Genomic DNA, 23035 nt, shown 5'->3' with positions numbered 1-23035 from the left:
CGCTATTGGCACGAGTTCAAGGAACAGTCAGCTGAAGCCTGACCATGGTGCACTGACCAGACAATGGACGGTCACTGACCACTCCTTGGAGGAGCTTAGCTATGAAGGAAAGAAGGAGGTGGTATTTTGAGGTAATGGCAGGGTGGTGTTTTCGTTCTTTAATTCGAATGTTGAAGGGATCTGAGAATGCTTATTGCCTGTGGGAAGGAGCCAGTGGACAGGGAAAGAGGTTGGACATGCAGGAAGGGGAAATATGACCGAATCCACACCCAGGACTGCAGCAAGAGCAGACAGGAGGGACTAACATTGACCAAAGGGATGCTGATGACTTAGACTGGAGGAAAGGCGTGCATGTAGACAAGGTTATAAGAATGTTTACTGTGTGGGATAGGGGAGTGATGGAGTTTCTTCCTGATAGCCTAAATTTTCTCAGTGAAAATTCAAGGACAGGGAAATTTCAAAATGGTAGTTATAAACATGGGGGGAGAAATTGATCAGGGACCAGTGAAGGCCTCAAAAGTTTGCTGACATAAATGAATAAATTATTGATAGAAAGTGCTAGAAACCAGAATACAGAATGTGTGATGGAGTGATAATGTCATGAGATGAAGCTGGAAAGGTAGGATGTGTCTAGATTTGGTCTTTTTCTAGGTGATAGAGAGCTGTCAAAGGTTCTGTGTGGTGGAGAGATGAATAGGATATAAGAGTATTTGGGGGTGAGTGGAGTCAAGGAGAGGTACTAAAGGTCACAAAGAGGCCTTAAAATAGTCTAGGTGATAGATAAGGGATGTGCCTTATTCGGGGGTTGAGAGTAGAGATCACAAAGTTAAGAGTTACTGAGGAGCTAGATCCTATGAGACTAGTGGTGATGCAACAGTTGGATTGGGAGGTCCTTAGGGCCATTCCCCCAGACTCCATCACCTTCCATCATAGTCCACCCTAAATATTCACTCTAAGTAAATAAAAACAGGGTGCTTCCCACACAAACACTGGTTCAACATACATTGCCTAGTGCCCATTTGGATTTTCATGCTTAAATGTCTCCTTATATAGACATTCAGAAATTCTCACTGCATAGAGTTTGGAAGCTACTCAGATTTAGGAAGTGAAAGAGAAGGAGTTGGAGAGAAGACAGATTTTAACTGGCTTTACTGGGTGAGAGTCATGATGCTATCGACCAAGAAGGAGAATGTGGGAGGTCACATGCGTGAAGGAACATGATAAATTTTGGTCTGTGTAGATTTGGGCAGCTAGAGTGGAGAGTGGGAGCCTGGAGCTTGGGAGGAAGGCTGGGCCTTGTTTTACAGACCTGCATGTCACCTTTACAGAGCTGGCTGTGAAGCTGTGGGGTCCAAGGAGAGTGGCAGAGAAAGACTGGGAACAGACCCTTGAGGGGTGCTCTTCAAGAGGGCAAAGCATGGAGGGCGAGTAGAGCTCAATGTAGAGCACATGCCTAGCATGCACGAGGTCCTGGGTTCACCCCCCAGTGCCTCTATTTAAACAAACAAACAAACAAACAAACAAATAAACCTAATTACCACCCCTCTCCGCCAGGCAAAACAAAACAAAAAAGAAGGCAAAGCAGAGGAGAAGTGTCAGGAAGGAGAACGGGAAAAAGTCAGAGAAGTAGAGGGATAAACAGAAGAACACAGCTCCTGAGATCCCTGATCGGAGAGTCTCTTCAAGGACTAATCAAGAGTAATAATGGAGTGCCTTTATCTTTTACATAAAACATCACTTCTCTTCTTGAAAACTGATTTTTAATTTACATTGTGCTCTACAAAATGGTGCCTCCTTTAACATTACTTTTTAACAAATATTGAGAATTGCTCTGGATTTCTCCAGTTTTACAGTTCCCTAATCAACCCCAAAAGCTGTGTAGTTCTTTGTGCAGAATTCATTAAAATCTGTCCAGTAGTCCTGTCTAAGTGCATTAGTAGGCACTGAAGATGTTCCTGGAATTTCTCTTTGATTTTCAAGTTGAACGTCCTTGTCTTTGTCATAGTAGAGCTGGTCCTCACATGGAGAGCCAACTCCCCTCAGGTTTCTCTGGGTCTGCACTTGCGTATAAAAGTTAGAATGATTTCTTCTAAGTGCAGCAGGCTCCCCTCTGAATGCTGACACCCGTCTCTCTCACTGAAGTGCTCCCGTGCTCTTAGTGAACTAGTTTTATTTGGAAGCTCTTGTAGTAGTGGTACCTGGCTCTTGTAACTGTTTTCAAAATAGCCCCCACCCGCCACCCTCCTTCTACACTGAAGAGCCAGTTCCTCACCACAGGAGTGTAACACATTTGGCTTAGAACCTTTCCCGAATCACCGTCCTCAGGACGTACAAACTTCTCATTTACATCAGTGTCCATTCTGAATCTTGTTGTGAGGGTTTGAAGTTTTCCCTGTAGTTATCTTGGAAGGAATATTGTTTTGAGGTTCTCGGCATGTGAGGTCCTTATTTACAAATGTCGGCGTCCCCGTCAGGACAGGAACTCTCATCAGAATCCGAGGAAGCTTCGGCATAATGTGGTGGTGTCTGTGGTACAATATCCCCATTTGAAAACTCTAAGTCTCTGAGTGAACAGTGCCACTCCACCGGCTCGGACTGAAGAGCTGCGATGTAATCATAAACGGACACGCCTGGGATCTCATCACTACAAGGGCTACTGCCCAGGGACCCGGGCAAAGTCAGGGGATCCTCAGATCGACCGGCGGTAGAGGCACTTTCCAGACGGGTCTCCCACAAACCAGAGTCTGGACCGGAAGTGAGAGTTTTTCCAAAACAATCTTCCTGATTCTCACAGGAATCTTCTTTCCCCAGAATAGTTTGGTAAGTGACGTTGTCCGTCCTCTCTCCTGAGTCCTTGTCCCCCAGGGTCTTGCTGGCCCTACAGCTCCCCTCGCCATGTGCCTCTTTTTCAGACACATGTCTTGTGTCCTCAGAACTTGTTGAACTTAGAGTAAATAGAGACCCTTCATCAGTATCAGAGTTGGTGTCTGACTCGTACTGACAGTCAGGAGGGTGCTTCTGCACTGGTTCCTTGTTACTGGGAGTGACCGGCAGGTCAGGGCCCCGCCCTGGAGGGGAGGCCGGTGGGGACCAGTCCGTGTCTCCGGGGTCACTGAGTGTGGCCCCACTGCAGTGGGCGGAAAGCTCTCCCGCGGCACGGGGGCCCCTGATCCTCTGCTGCTGTGCACTCAGCGAGTTGACATAAGCCCTCACTTGCCTCTCCTTAGAAAACTCCGGAAGTGAGAGTTCAGTGCCCCCTCTTCCCTCATTCTCTCCAGTCCTCAGCGCTTCTGTGTGCACTAGCATCTGAGAGAGGGGAGCTGTCATTTCTCTTGGGGGAGGGGGGCCTAACTCGTCGGAATCCTTAGAGACTGAGCTGAGGTCACTTTGTGATCTGGGAGGTGCTGCAGGGCCACCCACGGAACGCTCACTGAGGGCACCTTCCTGGGCCACAGTGTCATAATTTACTTCTCCAGGGATTTCATTCCCGTAGATGTGGTCCTGTCCTGCCAACAGTGGTTGGGGATCACGGGCATTTGAGTGTCGGTGGAGAAGGGGCCCGGCCCCACCGTGATTTGGAAGCGTGCTGTCCTTTGTCCTAGTGTGGTCTGCGAAGTGTTCCCGGCCCTGCCAGCCACCAGGCTCCTTTCTGCTGGGTGCCAGTGTTCTCTCAGGATTGACAGCAGCGTATGGGCTGGCCTCTGTCACCCAGAAAGAGTTTTGGTTCTCATGGAGGTTTTGATCATGGGAAGTTTGGTGCAGATCCATCCTTGGCTGCCGTCTGACTCCTGCAGCTTCGATCTCATCGTAGAAGCCCGGGTTTGGGTACAAGTTACCTGAGCCTGGACTTTTTTTCCGGCATCTCTGTTGCCACAGTCTGTCCACATAAGGCCTTGCAAAAGCGCCCAGGCAGAAAGCCACGAAGAAAGTGATGAACACGGCCAGGCAGACGGCCAGGGTGAGGTCCTGGGGAGTGCGTCCCATCCTGCCAGCTGTCTGCTCCTCCCCGGCACTCTTCACCCACCTTGGCAGCCGTCTCGGCCTCTCCCTGGCATCAGAGCCCACAGGGTCCTTCTTCCCCGGAGTGGAAAAGTGCGCTTCCCCAGGCCTCTCACCTGTGCTCCTCAGGAGGCTCTTCATAGGATTCAGGTTCGTGGGATGAAGCTGGGTCTCTCTGGAAACTCTTTTGGGGGTCCACCAGTATGCCTCCTCCTTCCCTGAGAGTGGGGGGGAAGCACACATTGAGTGGACGTGGAAATAAGATTCCAGTGGTTCAGAGGGTCTGTGAGTCCCCAGTCCTCATCTAGCTAGATTTAAAGTGTATATTACACGGCGAGCAGCTTGACTGACTGACTGGTTGTCTGATGCCTACAGCACGTGCAGGGCTGTGTGCGTGTCTGCATGTGGCTCTCAGGCGCAGGTCTGCCTCTCCCAGGCCCAGGAGGCTGTGTGCTTCTCAGGCTTCCTCCCTGGCTGCTGCCCACGGGAGGGAGAAGCCGGACGGAGGGACAGCCATATTGCTTCTCCTTCCTCCATGTCCTCACCTACTGACTACACATTTTTTGAGAACTTCCCATCAGCTCCCTGCAAAATCTGTCCCGGCTCCACCTGTGATTGCTGTATCATTGCCTCACCACTCCTCAGTGCTGCTAAACAGCAAAAATACTCAAGTTTCTCTACTGGCTCCTGACATTCTGCCCTCCACACTCAGATGCCAGTGTGACTTGTACAGAGTGATGAAACAGGTGTGGCTGACATTTAAGACTTCTCCCTTCTCTCATCTTCATGGATTTCTCTTAAACCTGGTATGCATGGCCGTGTCTCTAACAGCAGTCCTGAACAGAAGTCAGGACTCATTAGAAAAAAAAAATCTGCCTTTTTTCCCCCCAGTTAGGAGTTTGAGATTTAGCCAAGATATTTAATAATAGGGAAAAAAAGAGCTTCCAGAATATTCAGCTCCAGTAACATATTCTAGCAGTTTGGGAGAGTGGCAGGGAACAAATCAAAGAAAAATATACTTTTGAAATATGTGTGTTTTGTGTATGTATAGGATTATGCTTTCAGAGGGTTACCAAGCATTTTAATAATTATGTTTCAAGTTTTAGAAGTTCTTTCTTTGATTATTTTATTAACATTTGGGATAAAAATATGACATTTGGGGGCTTTAGGGAAAAATTCTGTCCTCGTGAAATTTGTTTTTGACCAAATCTAGTGGTTTCTGAGCTAGCTGAACTAGGTTTCTCTGACCATGTGAAGAAAATCATTCATGAACTGAGGAAAACAGTCAGGTACGGAGGATGGTTCTGCGACACAGCCCAAGGATGACTAATGCTGTGGATCAGTGCTCTTGCTTTCAGGGGGACTGTCATTCTTTCAAATGAGTCTCAATTATTCTTGTGCTTTTTTTTTTCAGTTTAAATGGAAGTATTTCTGAGAGAAGAGGCATACTGACTTACCTATAGACTTGTTGCAAATTACATTCCATTTTTCCCTCCAGGATTCAGAAATAAACTTGTGGAAGACTGCCACGCTATAGTCACACTGCCATTGGTTATCAGCCAAGTCAGCCTCCAGGTGGGGAAGTTCTAGAGCAATGATCATCACCGGCAGGACGGCGGTCAGTGCATTGTTGCTGAGGTCTACCACCTGCTCGAGAAGAAACAAATTTAGGACAGTCTGTGAAGAAAGACAACTGGAGACAAAATAAATGAGTCACAGATATTGTCTGTATCCCTATGGAAGCAATATGAATTTTGCACTGATTTCAGAGTCGGAGGGGAGTAGGTTTAAACCCCTGCTCTGCCCATGAGAACTCTGTGAGCCTCAGCAACTTGCTGACTCTTGATGAGCCTACCTCCCAGGGTGGTTCTGAGGATTAAATGTATGTGAAAACTTTAAATATGGTGCTTATACTAGATCCCCAATCATCTTCCCCTCCTTCTGTCCTGTGAGTTGGGATTTGTACTGTTAGATAAAACCTAGATTCCTGGTTACTGAGGTCTAGAATTAGACACTGGGTCTAGAATGTCTAGAAGCACTGCGATCTTGAAAGTGGCAGAAGGTACTGGATGATGAGGATATACAGCCTAGAACTGCGGTTGACCAGAAGTAGCAAAGAGAGGTCTTTTGCATCAAGTATTATCTTGATTTCTCTGCCATCCATGGCTACTCAGTATACACAAAATGACTAATTTTCCTAGTCTAATCAGAAATAAAGGGGAAACAAAAGGAATCAGTGGCTCTAGAAACACTGCTGCAGTTGGCTATGGCGGTGGTGTGATGCAGCAGGGAAGACATAATTAGGTGTACTCTAGCTACATTTGCAGAGCATCGCTGGGTACCATGAATTCTGCTGGGTGCTTTACATACATTATCTCTAATCCTCCCAGCAACTTTCTCATTTCCCCTTTTTTACAGAGGAGGAAACTGGGCTAGGTTTCAGCATTATATCACATAGTTTCTAGTCCTAGGGCCTGGTACCCAGATGCTAAGAAAATAATGGAGGAATGAATGAATGAATGAATGGCAGAGCTGGGATCTGATCTGGCTTCATAACTGTGTGCCTTCCACTCCACAGCACAGCCTCTCGGAGCCTGAGTTCCCACTGCGCTGGAGTGAAGGGCTGGGCGGAGGAGGCCTGGAGTGTAAGGGTCAGAGTGGGAGAAAATCATAAAAGAGAAAATGCAAGCCTTGCTGAAAAATAAAAAGAGGGCCACAGATAAAAATCAGAGACACTGAATGTAATCCAGGCCAACTGTTTAATAAACATCAGGGGGAAAGCAGCACTGACAACTTGGCTTATATAAATTCCAAAGAAGAGCTGACTCAAACAAAGACTCAGACGGCGCCATGACCAAGACCACGGCATGGAGAATCAGAATTCTCCTTGAACTTAGTGGTGAGGGGGGCCTTTCCAGTGTTGAGTAATCAAGCACTCTTGACTCCCAGAGGAAGGTTGCAAAATATAGGAAGTAGGAAATTGGGATTGGGGAGGAAAAAAAAAAACTCTTGCTTCGGGCTGGCCTTGCCTGGGAGCGATAGCTTTCTTATGTATCCCCTCCTCAGCAACAGAGTGAAATGTTCTAAGTCTGAGGAGGGTATTTTCTTAGCATGCCTGCATGGTTTTCATCCTATTATGTTATTGTATTACAAATCATGACACTGAAAGCAAAACTGGAGAAGAGTATAGAAAACTAATAAAATGATTCAGGAGGAATAATTTCTGAGGAAAGATGAAGACAAAACAGTCCAATCTGGCTAAAGAAAAGCCCATAAACCAACACTTGGAAGGAGTGTACTGTCTACAGCCACAGCATCCTGAACACATCTGATCTCATCTGAGAGGAGTGTACATTATAGAAAGACTGGGAGAAGCATATAATGTTGCTACACAAATCACCACATCTAAGAAGAATGGGGTAAGATTAAGAAAAGGAATGCTAATTTGAAATGCCAATGAAACTTATTTTATTCTATCTAAACGTGATGATGAATTTATGCCTTGAAAAAAATCTGTTTGGTTTCTGAAAAGATTTCCATGTAGGAAAACACATAATATAGTGCAAGTATTAAATACACCTTGTGAAAAAAAAAAACAACCAACAACAACAACATCTATTTTAATACTCAGCTCTCTGGAACCGAATATTCTCCTCATCTTCCCAAACTAGTTTTTAGTTATTGCCAAACATGTGGAAGGGATAACAGGGAAGAAGAAATTGTATGATTCCAGGCAGTTCAGGTGAATTGAGAATTGCAGATGATTTAAAACATTCTTGGGCTTACTTTTTAGCAGCATCCATCACCTGTGAGCTGCAGAAGACTTATAAAGCACAATAAGCAAGCATAGGGCAATTACACATACAAATATAATCAGTATATAACATACTAAATAAGGCTCCCAGGCAATCTGACAACATGTTTGTGGTGAATTGGGGAGTGCTGCCAAGTTCAGTGGACATTCGTATCTACTCTGATAACCACTGTAGCAGACAGGACCCCAGTACAGCTGCCTCCTGATATTCGAGCTCTTTGAGTAATCTCCTCCCCTTGAGTGTAGACAAGACCTGCACCTTGCTTCTCAGCAGTGAGAATGACAAAAGCAATGGGACCTCACTTCCATGACAACCTTGCATAAGACTGTAATGTTCTTGCTAGCATGCTAGCGCCTTCGGGCTCTGAAGCAAGCTGCAATGCTGTGAACTGCCCTGTGGGAAAGCCCACGTGGTACAGAGGTGAGGGCAGGCTCAGGCTGATAGCCAGTAAGGAACTGAGCCCTCTGCCCAACAGCCCAGGTGGAACTGAATCCTGCCAACAATCACATGAGCTTGGAAGTGGATGCTTCTTCAGCTGGGCCTTCAGGTGAGACTCCAGCCCTGGCCAACACCTTGACTGCAGCCTCTTGAGACACCTTTAGCAGAGGACTCAGCTAAGTCTTGCCTGGATTGCTGAACCAAAGAAGTTGTGAGATAATATATGTGTTTGGTTTTAGACTGCTAAGTTGGCAGTAATTTGTTACACACCAATAGATAACTAGTACACCTATCCACACTCATCATCCATCGATTCCTTTGTTTATTCTACAAGTTTCTTTAAATATGTGGTAGGTATTAGACATATGTCAAGCACCAGAAAACAAAGTATGTATGATATACTTCCTCAAAGAGCTCACCGTCTGGTAGAAGGGTTATGGGGAAGCAGGCATTAACAGCTAACCATACCTAAAATGAAATAATTTCAGTTTTGATAAATACAGTGATGGAAAAGTATAGCCTATTGTAAGTGTGTAAAAAGGACAACTAATTCAATCTGGAGGCCCAGGGGGCTTCCTTGAGGAAGTGACGTTGTAAGGATTAGGAAGGGCTAGCTCTTCTGGGCAAAAGGATCAGCAAGCGGGGAGGCCCTGAGGTGAAAACCAGGCTGGAAAGCAGTGAGCAAGGGATGGGTGGCTTGAAATGAGGCTGGAGAGGTAAAGAGGGGTCAGGCCCTTGTTGTGAAAGCATACAATCAGATTTGTATGTTAAAAGAGTAGAATTTCAATATGTAGTCTCAGTTATAAAGGGCTTACTGTATTCCAAATATGGTTCAAAGCACTTTGTATGTATTAAAACATTAAGTTCTCACAAAACCCTATGAAAAAGGAATTGTTATCTCCATTTTACAGATGAGAAAACTGAAGCACAGAGAGATTTGGTAACTCACCGAAGATTGTGTGATTAGCAAGCAGCAGAGCCTAGGTGTAAACCCAGGCAGCTGGCTCCACGGGCCACCCCCTCACCACTGCTTCACCAGTTTCCCTTCCATAGAGGAGGAACTTGGGGGACCATTCTGGCTGAAGGAGGGAAGTTGGAGATTTGTCCTGAAGTCTTGCTTGAAGAGCACTTTACATGTAAAACTGGGAAAGTGTCCATTTCTACGTGGATGCAGTCTAATATGACAGCCATTAGCCACATGCGGTCACTGATCATTAAAATGTGGCTAGTCCAAATTGGGATGTGCAGTTGAGTGTGACTATAGTCTGCCCTCCATGTCTGTGGGTTCTGAACCCATGGACTGAAGTAGTTAAAAAGAAGAAAGATAGAAAAAAGATTTCAAAAGTTCCCAAAAGCAAAACTTGAATTTGCCCAGTGCAGGCAACTATTTACATAGACAGCACTTATATTGTATTTACACAGCATTTACGTTGTATTATTATAAGTAACCCAGAGATGATTTACAGTATATGGGAGGGTGTGCACAGGTTATATGCAAATACTATGCCAGTTTATATAAAGGACTCAAGCATCCACAGATTTTGGATTCACAGGGGTCCTGGAACCAATCCCATTGGACATCAAGGGTCAGCTGTACACACGGGGTTTTGAAGACTTAGTATGAAAAAGAGAATGTATGTTATCTTATTAATAGTATTAATAATATTGATTACATGTGTAAAAGATAGTATTTGGGTATATTGGGTTTAAAAATGTATTACTAAAATTAAATTCACCTGCTTATTTTTACTTCTTATATTAAGTTACTAAAGCAATATAAAATTGCATATGTGGCCCACATTATGTTTTCAGGGGTGATAACTGGCCTATATAGAGAATGGGGGTGTGTGATGCAGGTTGCGGGGACAGGGGACTCAAGCTTCTCCTAAGCCATCTCTGGGGGCCACCCTGGTGTTTCTAAAGGAGCACTGAGTGGAGATTTTACTGTATCCCCCTCAAAGAGGAGGAGGGGGGAGGAAGGGACTTGGAGGAGAAAGGGCTGAAGCTGCCAAAACTAGGGCTCTGGGGGTTCCTTGCACTCACAGCAGTCAGCACCTCAGTGAGATTCACTGAAAGGTGCCCGAGAGACAGGCAACATAGCTCTAAAATGTGATGCCTACCCCCTCAACATAGGTCTGATGTTTAGAACCACACGTGGCATGTGGTAAGTGCAATGCAAGTATGGGTTGATATCATTATTGTTGGTACTATTCTGTGCCCGATTTTGGAGTGGAAGCACCAGGGTCGCTGGCCTTCAGAGGCTCATATAGTCCCAAATTGCATAAAACCCCAGGGACCTTTCACTGACCTTGTAGTTCAAGGAGGCAGCCTTCCTAATAACCAAGATTTAACTTCTTGCCAACTGGTAAGTGGAAACTTGGAGTTGGTTTTAATTTGATTTAGGAAAAATAATGTGCCAGTTCTTGCTGCTGAGTATTAATGTTCAAATAAAATTTATGTCCACTGCTGAGGCTTTGGATCTTTGAGGCAAGAGAGAGACTTCAGCTCTTTTAGGGGAGTCTTACAATAGACTTATATTTTTTGATTAGTGGCCAGTACTACTGGTCATGAAGAAGCTCTTCAACGGAAATATTCTTCTAATATAATTGCCCACAGGTCTGATATTTGAAATATTATAAACATTACTTCCTAACCTGTAATTTTTTCAGGTCCTTGAAGGCTTCTGGATGAATTCTGAATATCTTGTTGCTCTTTAAATGGAGGTTTTCCAGTTGCAGGCAGTTATGAAAATCAGACAGACCAATTTGTGATATCCCATTGAAGGACAGATCCAAACTCTGTAATGACTTCAGTTTCCATAGTCCTGTTAAAATGAACAAGCAAGTTAAAATATAAATTGTTCAGTATTGTTTGTAAGGTAGAAACTTGGACATAACCTAAATGGTTCCCAACAGAGAAATGGCTAAACAAAGGATGATGTTATCAATACTACAAAATGCTGTGTAGTCTGAAAAGAGAACATGGGGTAGGTCAATATGAACTGACTGAACAGGAAGGAAAAGTTAAGCTGCAGGAAAGTATAAAGTATAATTCCAATGTTCTTGGGAAAAAGAGAGCCATATGCAAACTTATACATATGTTTTGAGAGAGCAGAGAGGAAGGCCTGGCAAGAGATGAACTAGGCTACGGATGGTAGTCACGCTTAGGAGTCAGGTGGGGGAGGGAGGTGAAACTTTGCTTTTATTTTTATACACTTTAACATGTGCTAATTTTACAATAAGAGCATCAGTCCAAAATCTAACCTTGACTGAATGAGATGACAAGCAGATATTTGCTTATTTGATTCAACTATGGGCAAAACTGGACAATCTTGCAATAGTTATAGAGGAAAAAGTTTTATTTACATGAATGTTTTATTTACATGGATGAATTCTTCCCCTTTTAAGATGTTCTTATTCTAATTTGTAGCTATGTCCTTTTATAAATTATTGCTGATATTACAATAATTTTCTAGGAATTCTTATATTTTCCAAAAGTAGTATGTTGATAGATGTTTTATTTTGTGGCAAAATAATCTAATTGAGTTTTGGTCTCTGCCTTTGTGTTTCACTTGATTCCAGAAGCAACCAGGAGGCCCATTTGGCAGTGAAGATAAAGGTTGAGAATGAGGTGCCAGCCATAGCAATCTTCCAAATCTGATTTCCCATATGAGTCTCACAAGGAATCCCTGCATTTTTACATTTCCTTCTGTTCTGTTCTCACACGTCATCTGTGTCTTTAACTAACTACTGCATAGCAGATCAGCCTGGTTCAATTCCACAAGTGTTAACTCCTTGCCCACTATCTGCAGAGCACTTATTGTGTAAGACTGACTATGCAGAGAGATGATGACTGTTTTGAAAATGGCTGCACATCTACGTTCTTATGTGTTCACTTCAGCTGTACAGACTGAGCCAGAGATCATAAGGACGACAACTCAGTCAAAACATCATGAGCAAGGCACTTGGTGCTGAGGACACAGACAGCATGGAGACCTTGTGTCGGGCTGAGTAATGAGACATAAACACAAGAAAAAGTCATTAGTTATACAAAGCAGTTATACCCCCACCTCCGACTATAAAATTAGTTATTGTTTGTCTGTCAGCCTATCCATCAGATGATTAATCCGTTCAGGGAAGAATTCTCATCCTTGTGAATTCTTATAATGTCAGGTATGCAAGAGACATTCAATAGGCCAGAGGTCACAGTGCTGGACCTGCATGGAGATTTCAAAATTGTTGAGCCAACATTAAAAATTCAATACAACCATGTACATTTCTCTTCTTCTCAAATAATTGGAAGTGGCAACTGGCACAAGACATTTGACTAAAGTTAAAGGAGGTCTGCCTGTCTTAGATGGGGTGTGCCTTGTAGAAGAAAACGATGTCCCCATCAAAAATAGGAAAACAAAGGATAGGCCAGGAAGCCTGCACATTTAAAAAAATGAGAGAGAACCAAGGCTAATATTCAGCTGGCATACGCTGGTAAGAAACACTTCCATACCAGTTCATAAATAGCCATTGCCAAGCCTCCGTGTGTCGCCCTGCTGCCCTGGGCACTTTGGTCCATCCCCCGTCCACCTCCTACCCGCAACAGGACTCTGCTGCATCACTACAGCCAGGAGGCACCCAGCTTGGGAACCCAGGCCAATGGCCACTAGTTAAGTATTTTGAATATAACCTCTGGAGAAAATGTTTCTTTGCGAAGAATATGCCTACATGATTTAATATGAAGACATGGGTCTTAAGAAAAAATGCAACAAAGGACCTGATATGAAAGAAGCTATAGTTTCTTAACATTTTCATGATAATTGCCTGGCCTGTATAGGGATGTGAGCTCATGGTTGCTCCCATTTCTAGTGCTTAACTGAATTGAATAAGTACCCCAGGAGTTCAGTGGGAAGGGAGGTTGGTCTATCAATTAATAGGGGGGTGTGGAAATCTCCAACTATAACAGTGGATTTGAAAGTGAGCTGGACCCTGCGGGGCCTTGTCAGGAACAGACCTCTGTGTCCCTCGCCTCTTGTCTGTAGAAAAAGCTTTAGTCTCTCAGGCCTTCCCTGAGTTCTAAAGAGTAGATTTAATCAGAGAAGTGAGAAAATGCAGAAACAAAGGAAAACAGTCAAACGAGACAAAATAATAATAGTTTAGCCATAAAACAAAGTCAAGGATCTTTAGTTTCTCCTCAGGAGCTATCGATAATATCCTGGGCCATGTCCTTGAGTTGTTTTGCCCACACTAAAACCCCCACCAGGTGGAGGAAGTTAACTGCATGCTGACCACAAGGACATAGACCCAGACCACTGGAATCAGAAGGTTGATGACTGAGCGTCCCCAAACATCACCCTGTTACCTCACCATCAACCAATGAGAGAACTGTGAATGAGCTGATCACACACCCGGTGACCCTCTCCCTCACCCTGTCTTTAAAAACCCTTCTCTGAAAGCCACCAGGGAGTTTGGGTCATTTGAGCGTGAGCTGCCCGTTCTCCTTACTTAGTGCCCTGCAATGAATGCTGTCTGTACTCTTCCTCACCACAGCTGGTGTCAGCAGGTCGGCTTTGCTGCAGCTGGGGCCAGCAGACCCAGGGTAGGCTGGCGAATAGATCTGTCTGTTTCTCTTTACGGTTCTGTCAGTTTTCCCCTCACATATTTTGACGATCTGTTGTTAGGCATATCCACATTTAGAATGACTGTACAAGAATTGACCCCTTTATCATTCAGTAATGCCTTCTTTATCCCTGGCAATTTTTGTTATTCTGAAATCTCCTTTGTCTCAAATTAATATAGCTCTCCCACCTTTCTTTAGATTAGAGTTTATCTAATGGTTTATCTTTCTGCATCCCTTTAGCTAGCAGCTTTGTTTGTAATAGCCAAAAAAGACAATCTAAGTGTCTGTCAACAAAGTAAATGAGTATCCATACAATGAAATTCTCCTCAGAAATAAAAATGAATGAACTTTTAATACCTAGAACAACATGGAGGAATCTCAAAATAATTACACTGAATGAAAGAAGCTGCACCAAAAATAAAAGACTGTATTGAAGGATTGCATTTATATAAAATTATAGAAATGCAAACAAATCTATAGTGACAGAAAGGAGACCAGTGGTTACCTGGGCAGGGGAGAGATGATGGGTGGGAAAGACAGACTGCCAAGAGGCATGAGGAGACTTTTGGGGGTGATGAATAGTTCACTATCTCGATAGTGGTGATGGTCTCATGGGTCAGTGTGGTTCAGAGAGGACGGAACAGAGCATTCAGCACACAGAGGAGCAGGGGCCTCCAACATTATACAGACCTACAGAAGCATGAGCAGTACAAGCAGGATTACTGGTGAATACTCCGGACTTCATATAAACTCTGAACTTTCGTGGCAAGAGAATGAAAATCACCTTTAGTTACCCATTGTACTAGAAATCAAGGAAGTGATTATTACAGCAAAGACTGAGATGGCAAACAGAATTAGACACTCAGGATGATTAAATGGCCCTAAAGGAGAACTAAGATTTTTTGAGCACCTGTTGTGTATCAGGTGCAATGAGAGATGCTTTATATATACCATCACTCTGTGTTACAGTTTTTACAAACGCTATCTCTAAACCACACTATCTTCTGTTAAAGACAAGGATCAGGAGGATTTTATATGTTAAGTGACTTAAGGTCAATAAACAATAGAGTAATACAAGGAGTATAAAAGTATAAGAGATGAAATAAAAGAATAAGAGAAGGGAGATCAACACATGCCCAAGCATAGAGTGCACGCCGAAGCATGAATGCAAAGAGTTATAAAGGTAACTTCTTATTCGACTCCTTTTGTAACATCAAGCTAAGATCCCCAAGAAGAAGGAGAACGTCTTCTGCAGATGGGAATTAAGACAGTGAAATTCAGTTACTCCTCCCACATGAAGATTTCCCCTTTACTTCCAATTTTAGAGAATTAAGATTTAATTTTAGTTAAGAGAACTTGTGGGTTCCTACAAATGACCTTCTTGTTTCAGGTCTCTCAAGATGAAGTTGGGTAATTCAGGTAAACTCTACCATGACAGTTGGCTATGTTTCTCAATAAGAGGAATTATGTTCTTTTATACATTTTGCAAGATGAATCAATGTTGAGGGTGAGTGAAAGAGGTTGTGAGGTGCACTCATGGCTGGGGCTTGGACATCAGAGAATACATTACATGTTCTAAGAGAGCTGAATGTTGGGAGAGAAATATGGCGGCACTTTTGTGGAGGTAGAATTATTTATTGAACTGCTGATGATTGCATAGGCCACAGGAGGCAGGAATTTGATTAGCCTTTGCATTTAAATGGCCAGAAGTAGTTTTATTACTTCCAAGAAATTATCTCAGCGTTTATTAGAAAAAAGGCTACAGAGGATATGCCCAGTGTACCATCTTAGAAACCTTCTTTGGACTATGAACTTCTTAAATGCTCTCCCAGATATGATAATCTAAAATAAAATAATGATATTCAAGAGTTATGGCTTCAAGTTCAAAGAGTATTAAGAATTGGAATAGAGTCTGGAACGGTTCCGGGTAAGATATTTGATTCATAAAATCAGCCTGAATGTGGTCAAATTTATATAGGTGAGCCAAAGCTTAATGACATACATTCATTTTGTTACTTTAGACCCTGAGTTGGTTTTGAGAACACTGGTTATTGGTATTTCCATAATCCAAATAGCAATCAGGATGAAAGGTTTAATTCTCTACAAATGAAAAGAATACAACATACCTTTTTTTTTTTTTTAACAATATACTGGTTATGTGTTTTCCTCCTCTACCAGTTTCAAAAGCCTGGTATTATTTCATCTCATTGATAACATATTTATCTCTTGGATTCCGGAATTTAGTGTGTTAATATCAGGCTGTCACACCTGGTCGGGTTTCAGCCTAACTGGAAACCCAGTAAGATGTTGGTCCTCATACATTTTCAGGCAGTTTGTGGGCACTCCAAAAATAGTGCTTAATGAAAGTTGGGATAGTTTAACTGGAGACCAGTCCCCTTGTTTTCAATTTTTTAAAACTGATTTTTCCATTATTAATGCTGTGCTTCAAAAATATGGGAGGAAGGTGGAATGATCATTAAGGTTAAGTTCATGGCTGGCTTCTGTTCGGTAAATTGCATCGGCCAGTACCTCCTCTGGGTGTTTTCCCAACAGGAAGCGTATTGGTAACATCACAGCTGATCAGCATCAAGCCAGGAAATCAGCTGATACTGGGTTAGTCGATGGGATCTTTCATTCTTACAAAAGTGGGCTCTACAGAGTAATAGCAACCTATCCTGGCTCTATAAATTGTCACCATTTTAAGTCATGTGAAACATGATTTATAAAGGTACCCATGTGCTACAGGCCAATTGCTTGACTGCTGCTTTCAGCGATATCTCTAATTAATCATTATCTTAGATGAGTGCAAACAACTTGTAAATAGTTAGATACAAATGGTTCTCTGCTGAATTGTAGTGGGCTGGGAGTCACAGCTGCTGCAATTACTGTTAAGCATTTTAAGAGATAAGCTGAGATTTAGACAAAAACAAATTTATCATTTGTTTCTAAATAGATCGTTATTCTTGATTTGTGCCGAGAGCAATAGTAACTAGTATTTGCAAAGTATTTTACAAGTTTATGAAGTACTTCTCATATATTTTAAGAGCTACTGTTTATTATGCCAAATACTGTGTTCAGTTCTTGAGATACATCTTTCCTTCAATCCTCACAATTCTGAGTAAATATTACATTATCCAGATGTTACCTTTAATTAGCTTAGGATAAAGGAATCAAAAAAGAACAAAGGTTGGGAAAAGGTTGGCTCTCCAGGAAGCACCTCTCATTTAACAGCCTTTCCCCTTCAAAATGGGATTTCAAAGTCAGAGTTACCCAGTCACAGTCACAGAATAGTGAAATGTGAAGGGACATTAGAGGGGACTCAATTTGGTAAAAACGGAAAGTATGATGATTACGGAAAAATACTTCAAATCACACAATGCTGTGGATAAAAGAACTCTGTTACATGTAAGTAGGTGCAGGGCTTACACTGGACTTTGATCATCGGTCTGTTTCATTAACCTGTCTATGGTTTCGTTTGCTAGAAGTCTATTAGAATTTCAGATACAAGATTTGCTCATTTTATATCTTTTTTCTCTCTCCTTTGCAAGTTTAACATATTTCCTGATGTTTTGGGAGGCAGAGGTTTAACTTGGGAAAGGACGATGGGGCTCTATCTGCATTTCATAGAGATAGTTGGTCCTTAAATGAAATGCATTTGCCCAAACCTCCACTTAGCTCTGGGGAATTCATCTGCCTTAAGGAGGGATGTTCCGCACTTCTCTAGTTACTGTTGTGCTGGGATAATATTTTGACATATTAATCTTTTACCTCCCTCTATTTCCCTGTTTCCTTTCTCTCCATTCAAGCAGAAAGTAGGATCAGTATTAATTGTTCCAGGGGAGACACATCACAAGGCTGAAAACAGAGGTGTCTACGAGTCTTTTTGGCTTTTGTTTTCCAAAGGCCTAAACCCAGAAGAAAGGAATTTCTAGATCTAGATAGAGGGTTTTGAAGAAACAAAAGCAGGGAAGAATTTCTCCAAACTGAAAGACTGAAAAGAGATGTTCTCTGGTTAGAGGGGGTGAGGGACACACACACACACACACACACACTCTTTGATGGTTTGTCAGGGTATAAAATTCTAAAGCTGTGGTATAAACCTAAGAAAAGACAAAGGAAAGCCCATGAAGGGCTGATGTTAAATGTAAGTATCCCTACGTCCCACCCCAACGGATACTAGCAGAATAGGGGCTCAGAATCAGAAGTTCTGCAGAGTTACAAAAAAGTAGAAGGTTCTCTCTCCAGGACACTGGAATTCGTGGGTTCAGATTTACATCTACCATGCTAGCTAGAAAACATACCATGTGGATACACGTAGCTTTTAATGATGTTCATCAAAGAGTTCAGCAAACAAAATAGAAATAATCTAAATGTTGTTTGATGAACCATTATAATATATGTATGTATGAACATTATTCAGTTATTTGAAATATTATTTATGAGACTGCTTAATTAGGTAAAGTTGTTCAAAATATTATGTGATATGAAATTATGTTATAAAATACTATCGACAGTATGATCCAATTTTGAGAGGAAAATATATATGTATACATAAAGAATAAACTTGAAGAAGATATATTACAGGAGGGACTTTAATGTTTTCAAGTTTTTCTTCAATTTCTAATGTTCTACAAATAACAGGCATTCCTTTTATAATAAGAACAATATGATGAAAATCATAAAATTAAATTAGTTTATACTTTGCACTGAATGTACTACACACTGCTTTTACTGAAAAAGTCAGGGAGAGAAGGCTCCTACCCTTCTCACACAATTCTGCTGTAAGGGGGACTGGAGTAGTCGTCCCTTCACCTGCCGGGCTATTCTCATCAAAATTATGCTTAAAACAAGATCAGGAACTGGAGAAAGAGTGAAGAGTAAACAAATAAATTCTAAAAAATGAAAGACCTGAAAAATTAGAAAAACTAAATATGAATAATTTGAGATGGAGAAAAATGACATCCTTACACTTTCTTTGTTAGCATCGGGTCTTATATAAAGTAAGTACTTAGCAAATAGAGACCAAGACTGAAAACAAATAGGGAAAGGAAAGTGTTTGGAGCTTCTGAATAGAAAAAACCTCTGGCTTATGAAGCTGATACATTTTCTAAATAAAACATGGATGGATTAGTTAAGGAACACCAACATGGAGATTATTCAGTGTCAGAATGGATGAGAATTTTTTATAATAGGAGGATATGTGGAGTTCTGATAAGGAATTCTGATTTTGATTTGATAATAAGAAAGTTTATATATAATACTAGCATAATTGTAGTCTACATTTGGAGGACAACCAGATAAGTAGATGTAAAATACATTCTACAAAAACAAAAATTATAAATAGGGGAACACATTTAATTTGAATTGTGTTACACACGAACAGAATCTGAACTAGTGATTTCTTAGTGCTTTTTTATATTTAGAAAAAAATGTATAATAATCAAAGCAGGTAATTTAAAACCACACATCATTATTTAGAACTTAGACACTTCCTAGTATCTCTTGACAAATCCAAAACATTAATGTAAGTTATAGTAATAGATTAAATTGCATTGACTATAAGTTCCACATATTATAACTTCAAATTCCACTAAGAAACTCCTTTTATTTGCTCTGATCAAATTACTTTACATTCAGCTGTTTCCTTGAAACTGAAAACCAACCTGGAATTCTTACTGACATAAAACATTAACTCTCCACATACTCATTGTTTCTTGGTCTAGTCCATCTTTCTAACACTAATTAATTAAATATTTTATTTATTATTGTATTATTTAATAATTTTTCTATCTTGGCAGGGGCAGGGGGTAGGTGACTAGGTTTATTTGTTTCTGGAGGAGGTACTCAGGATCGAACCCAGGGCCTTACGCATGCTAAGCATGCACTCTACCCCTTGAGCTATACCCTCCCCCACAGTCTATTTTTTAAAATTGTACTTACCCTTGGGTATGTGACTGAGTTTATTTCTTTGAAGAATGAGCAACTTTAGAAACGGAAGCTCATTTCTCAAGCTGCTTCTGTGGCGTTTCACCCACGAGGACTTAAGACTGGGCAGATCCAATGACACGGAGTGGATGGCGTTGTTGCTGAGGTTTAACATTTCCAGAGCATGAAAACGCGCGAGAGAGCTCAAGGTTACTTTTGATATGAGATTGTTACTGAGGTCCAAATGTCTTATAGTCCATTCTTCTTTTTTCATGTGAGTTTGTAAGAGAACCTTGAAGAAATTGGAACTTACAGCATCCACCGTGGCTGCTATCTGTGATATGTCCACAGGTATCTCACGCTTTCCAGCAAAAGAACAATTTGTCAGAAGATATCCATTCCACTGGCACTTGGAATTGAATAAAATACTACTTTTTCTAGATGGGTTTGTCATTGTGCCAGTGAAATAAAGACCTATCACCATGGTAATGACTCTCAAACACAGGTTTTTCATAATGCCTGGAGAGAGGAAAATTAATTGACTTATTCAAAGTAGCTTATGTAAAAACTAACAGCAAATAAGCAGAAAATTTAATTTTCAATTTAAGATTTAGGAACATTATTCTGCCTTGATTGCCCATTTAAGTGAATGTTTAATTTCTTACAAACTGGAGCAAAGTGTAGCTTGCAAAATGGTATACAGCTATAGTATAAAACTACATTTATGACACATTTTTAAAGAAAGAACTCCCCTGATTTGTCAGAAAATACAAATTCACTTAGGCCTCACCTCTGTGTCTGCTCTTCCAGGATCATTCACCCTGACGTCTGCTTAGGAGTGAGGGAAACCTACCAAGATTAAAGACTTCTCTGCTTCCTTGCTAGTCATTAGTACTGAGCAAAGTCTATTAGCTTATCTTACAGCACTGCAGTCAGCCATGTGATTTACCATGTGAGTCACAAGCCATCCAGTTACGCTAAACTGTGGAACTGCATGGGTGGAAAGTTCAACTCACGAGAAGAGACTCTTGATTTTTTTTTTAATGACTAGAACTACAAGCTTTGTCTTTGTGGCTTTTGTGACTTTTCAAATCCTTTTGAAATCATTTAGACATATGCAACATTAAAAATGGATTATAAAAAGGATGCTCTGCCTAGAACCCATGAAGATATAATAAGATACAGAAACTCAAGTAACTTTTTTCACCAAAGATCCTTGAGAAGCACTTAAAAGCTTTAAAACAAATATCTATAAAGCACAAAAAGTAATTTAAAAAGAAAATCGAAAGGATAACTTTTGTGATGTGTTTTAATTAAACCAAGTTCCATTAAAAAAACCAATGTGCATACAAATAACCACATTATTCAGCACGTAGGTTTACAATAAATTGTCCCTTGCTTTCTGTTCTAATGGCACCATTCTGGTCCTCATCACTACTCTGCAGTACTAGGATGGTCTATTTTCCAGCCACTGCCTCTTGACTTTCCTTCTTGATTCATCCAGAAGGTTCCAAATGGTTACCTCTCCACAGTACTCTTCTCCTCACATCATCCTCCCATTTAAAATTCTCCTAGGGCTCCTGTAGTCCAAATCCCTCAGGCTGGCATTCCAGGTTTGCATTACTTACCTAACTTTATGAACTAGTTTTAAAAGTACATGTGGAGCAAATACAAGATGCGGCTTCTGTACCTCAGTATATATATATATATGTAGATCTCATGCAAAAATGAGCTTTTAGTTCACTCCAATTCCAAGCCCAATGCCTTTTCCTCCCCTCAGTCCAAATCCTACATATATCCTTCCAGATCCATCACAGACCCTATGGCCTGAAGACCCTTTTTCCTGCTTTGGCCTCTATTTGCACCTTATGTCTTCAGAAATCTTTCAGTGAATATTTATTAAATGAATGAATGAATGCATGTTTGTAACATTCAGTCTGACAGAACATTAATACTATCCCACATTGCTATTGCTTTGCTTTGTGTCTTTTTTAAACACCTCAAAAGACTAAGCTCCCAGAGGGTAAGAGCCATGTATAGATAGATAAAGTTTCCCCCCATGTTTTATATTTTTAATAGTCCTCAGTTTGTCATTATATATGTATATGGCTCCATCACCTCTCTCTCTCATCTCATCTCATCTGTGTATTTTCCCCCATGTTTTCTGTTTTCAATAGTCTGCAGTCTGTCATCAGGCTACACTCTGCTTGGATAAATGAATGCATGGAGTGAATGAAATTTACCATGTAACTTTTAAAACTTTGGTTTCATACAAGGTCAATTCTCCCATGTTTTGAAGGGCATCTAAATTCAGGTATGTGTGATCATGAACTGCAAAGGTGCCCTAAACCATGGAGGAGTGATTTATCTTTAAAGTGTGCCTTTCATGCAATATCAGAAATTGAATTAATTTGTATAGTCAGAAAGATATTTGTTATATTCAAAGCTGCAGTCATTATATATACATACAATTATATAGCAAGCTAATGTAACATCAGCAACAAAACACAGTTATCATCCACAGGCATATTACAATATTGAAGAGAAACATGTGGTTGAAAAATATTTCTTAAGGAGACTTAAGTTAAAGATTTTCATTGACCTGATTCTTTCTATGAAGAGATTTATCTATAATTAATAGGTGTAAGTTCAAAACAACTAGATAAGGATACTCATATCTTAAAGTGAAAAGTATTAATTTGTAAAGAAAAAAATATGTATATACACATTACACACAAACATATGTATTAGGTAAGGAACACCCGAGAACTTCAGAAAAATCTTCTGAGGAAATTGGAGATAATTAGGTAAAATGTTGAATCTTTAAATAGATATATTCGAGCTGAAGTATGAGGAAGCAGTTAGGAACACTGGGCGTGAGTGTGTCAGACAGTGAGACAGGGAGAAGGCAGTATCAAAAACAGAAAGTAGAAAGGAAATGAAAGTCCATTCTTACATAAAACAAAGAGAAGTTAAAACAATTAGAAGCCAAAAACCCAAAGAGGCTAGTTTTGCTAAGATGTAGAAAGAACACAATAGGAACACTGTTCCTAAGGCATACCTTTGGTCCTCCGGGAGTTTTCATATGGGTCTCTCTCTGAATCAGCCAGGTGGGGATTTTAGACCTGAGCCTTTGAGGCTCCACCCATCCGCCTTGGAGCCTGCCCTGTAATAAAACTTCAACCCCTTCATCTCCAGACTCTGGCCTCTTGCCCTGGTGACAGCAGTGACAATGACACAGAGTGTGG

The 23035-nt window shown here is 41.2% G+C and overlaps 1 protein-coding gene across 1 annotated transcript; it reads right to left on the bottom strand.

Annotated features, from left to right (window-relative positions):
• Positions 1-1627: 1627 nt before the first annotated feature.
• LRRC66 (leucine rich repeat containing 66) lies at positions 1628-22954 on the bottom strand. The gene is made up of 5 exons (XM_006198257.4): positions 22849-22954; positions 19803-20306; positions 10907-11076; positions 5457-5646; positions 1628-4217 (listed from the first exon to the last, which is right to left on the bottom strand). The coding sequence occupies exons 2-5, from the start codon at positions 20299-20301 to the stop codon at positions 2446-2448; spliced, it is 2631 nt and encodes an 876-aa protein (XP_006198319.1). The 5' UTR covers positions 20302-20306; positions 22849-22954; the 3' UTR covers positions 1628-2445.
• Between the last annotated feature and the right edge of the window lie 81 nt (positions 22955-23035).

Source organism: Vicugna pacos, chromosome 2 (genome assembly GCF_048564905.1).
Source record: "Vicugna pacos chromosome 2, VicPac4, whole genome shotgun sequence".
Lineage (NCBI taxonomy): Eukaryota > Metazoa > Chordata > Mammalia > Artiodactyla > Camelidae > Vicugna > Vicugna pacos.
The sequence above is the reverse complement of the archived record's forward strand: the minus strand, read 5'-3'. Positions and strand labels throughout refer to the sequence as shown.

Excerpts from the sequence above, each read along its gene's own strand:
- LRRC66 (XM_006198257.4), bottom strand. The coding sequence starts at position 20,301 with ATGAAAAACCTGTGTTTGAGAGTCATTACCATGGTGATAGGTCTTTAT. Across the intron at positions 5,647-10,906 it reads AGGACCTGAAAAAATTACAG|GTGGTAGACCTCAGCAACAA; the intron begins GTTAGGAAGTAA and ends CTTCTCGAGCAG. Across the intron at positions 4,218-5,456 it reads AATTTGCAACAAGTCTATAG|GGAAGGAGGAGGCATACTGG; the intron begins GTAAGTCAGTAT and ends CCCCACTCTCAG.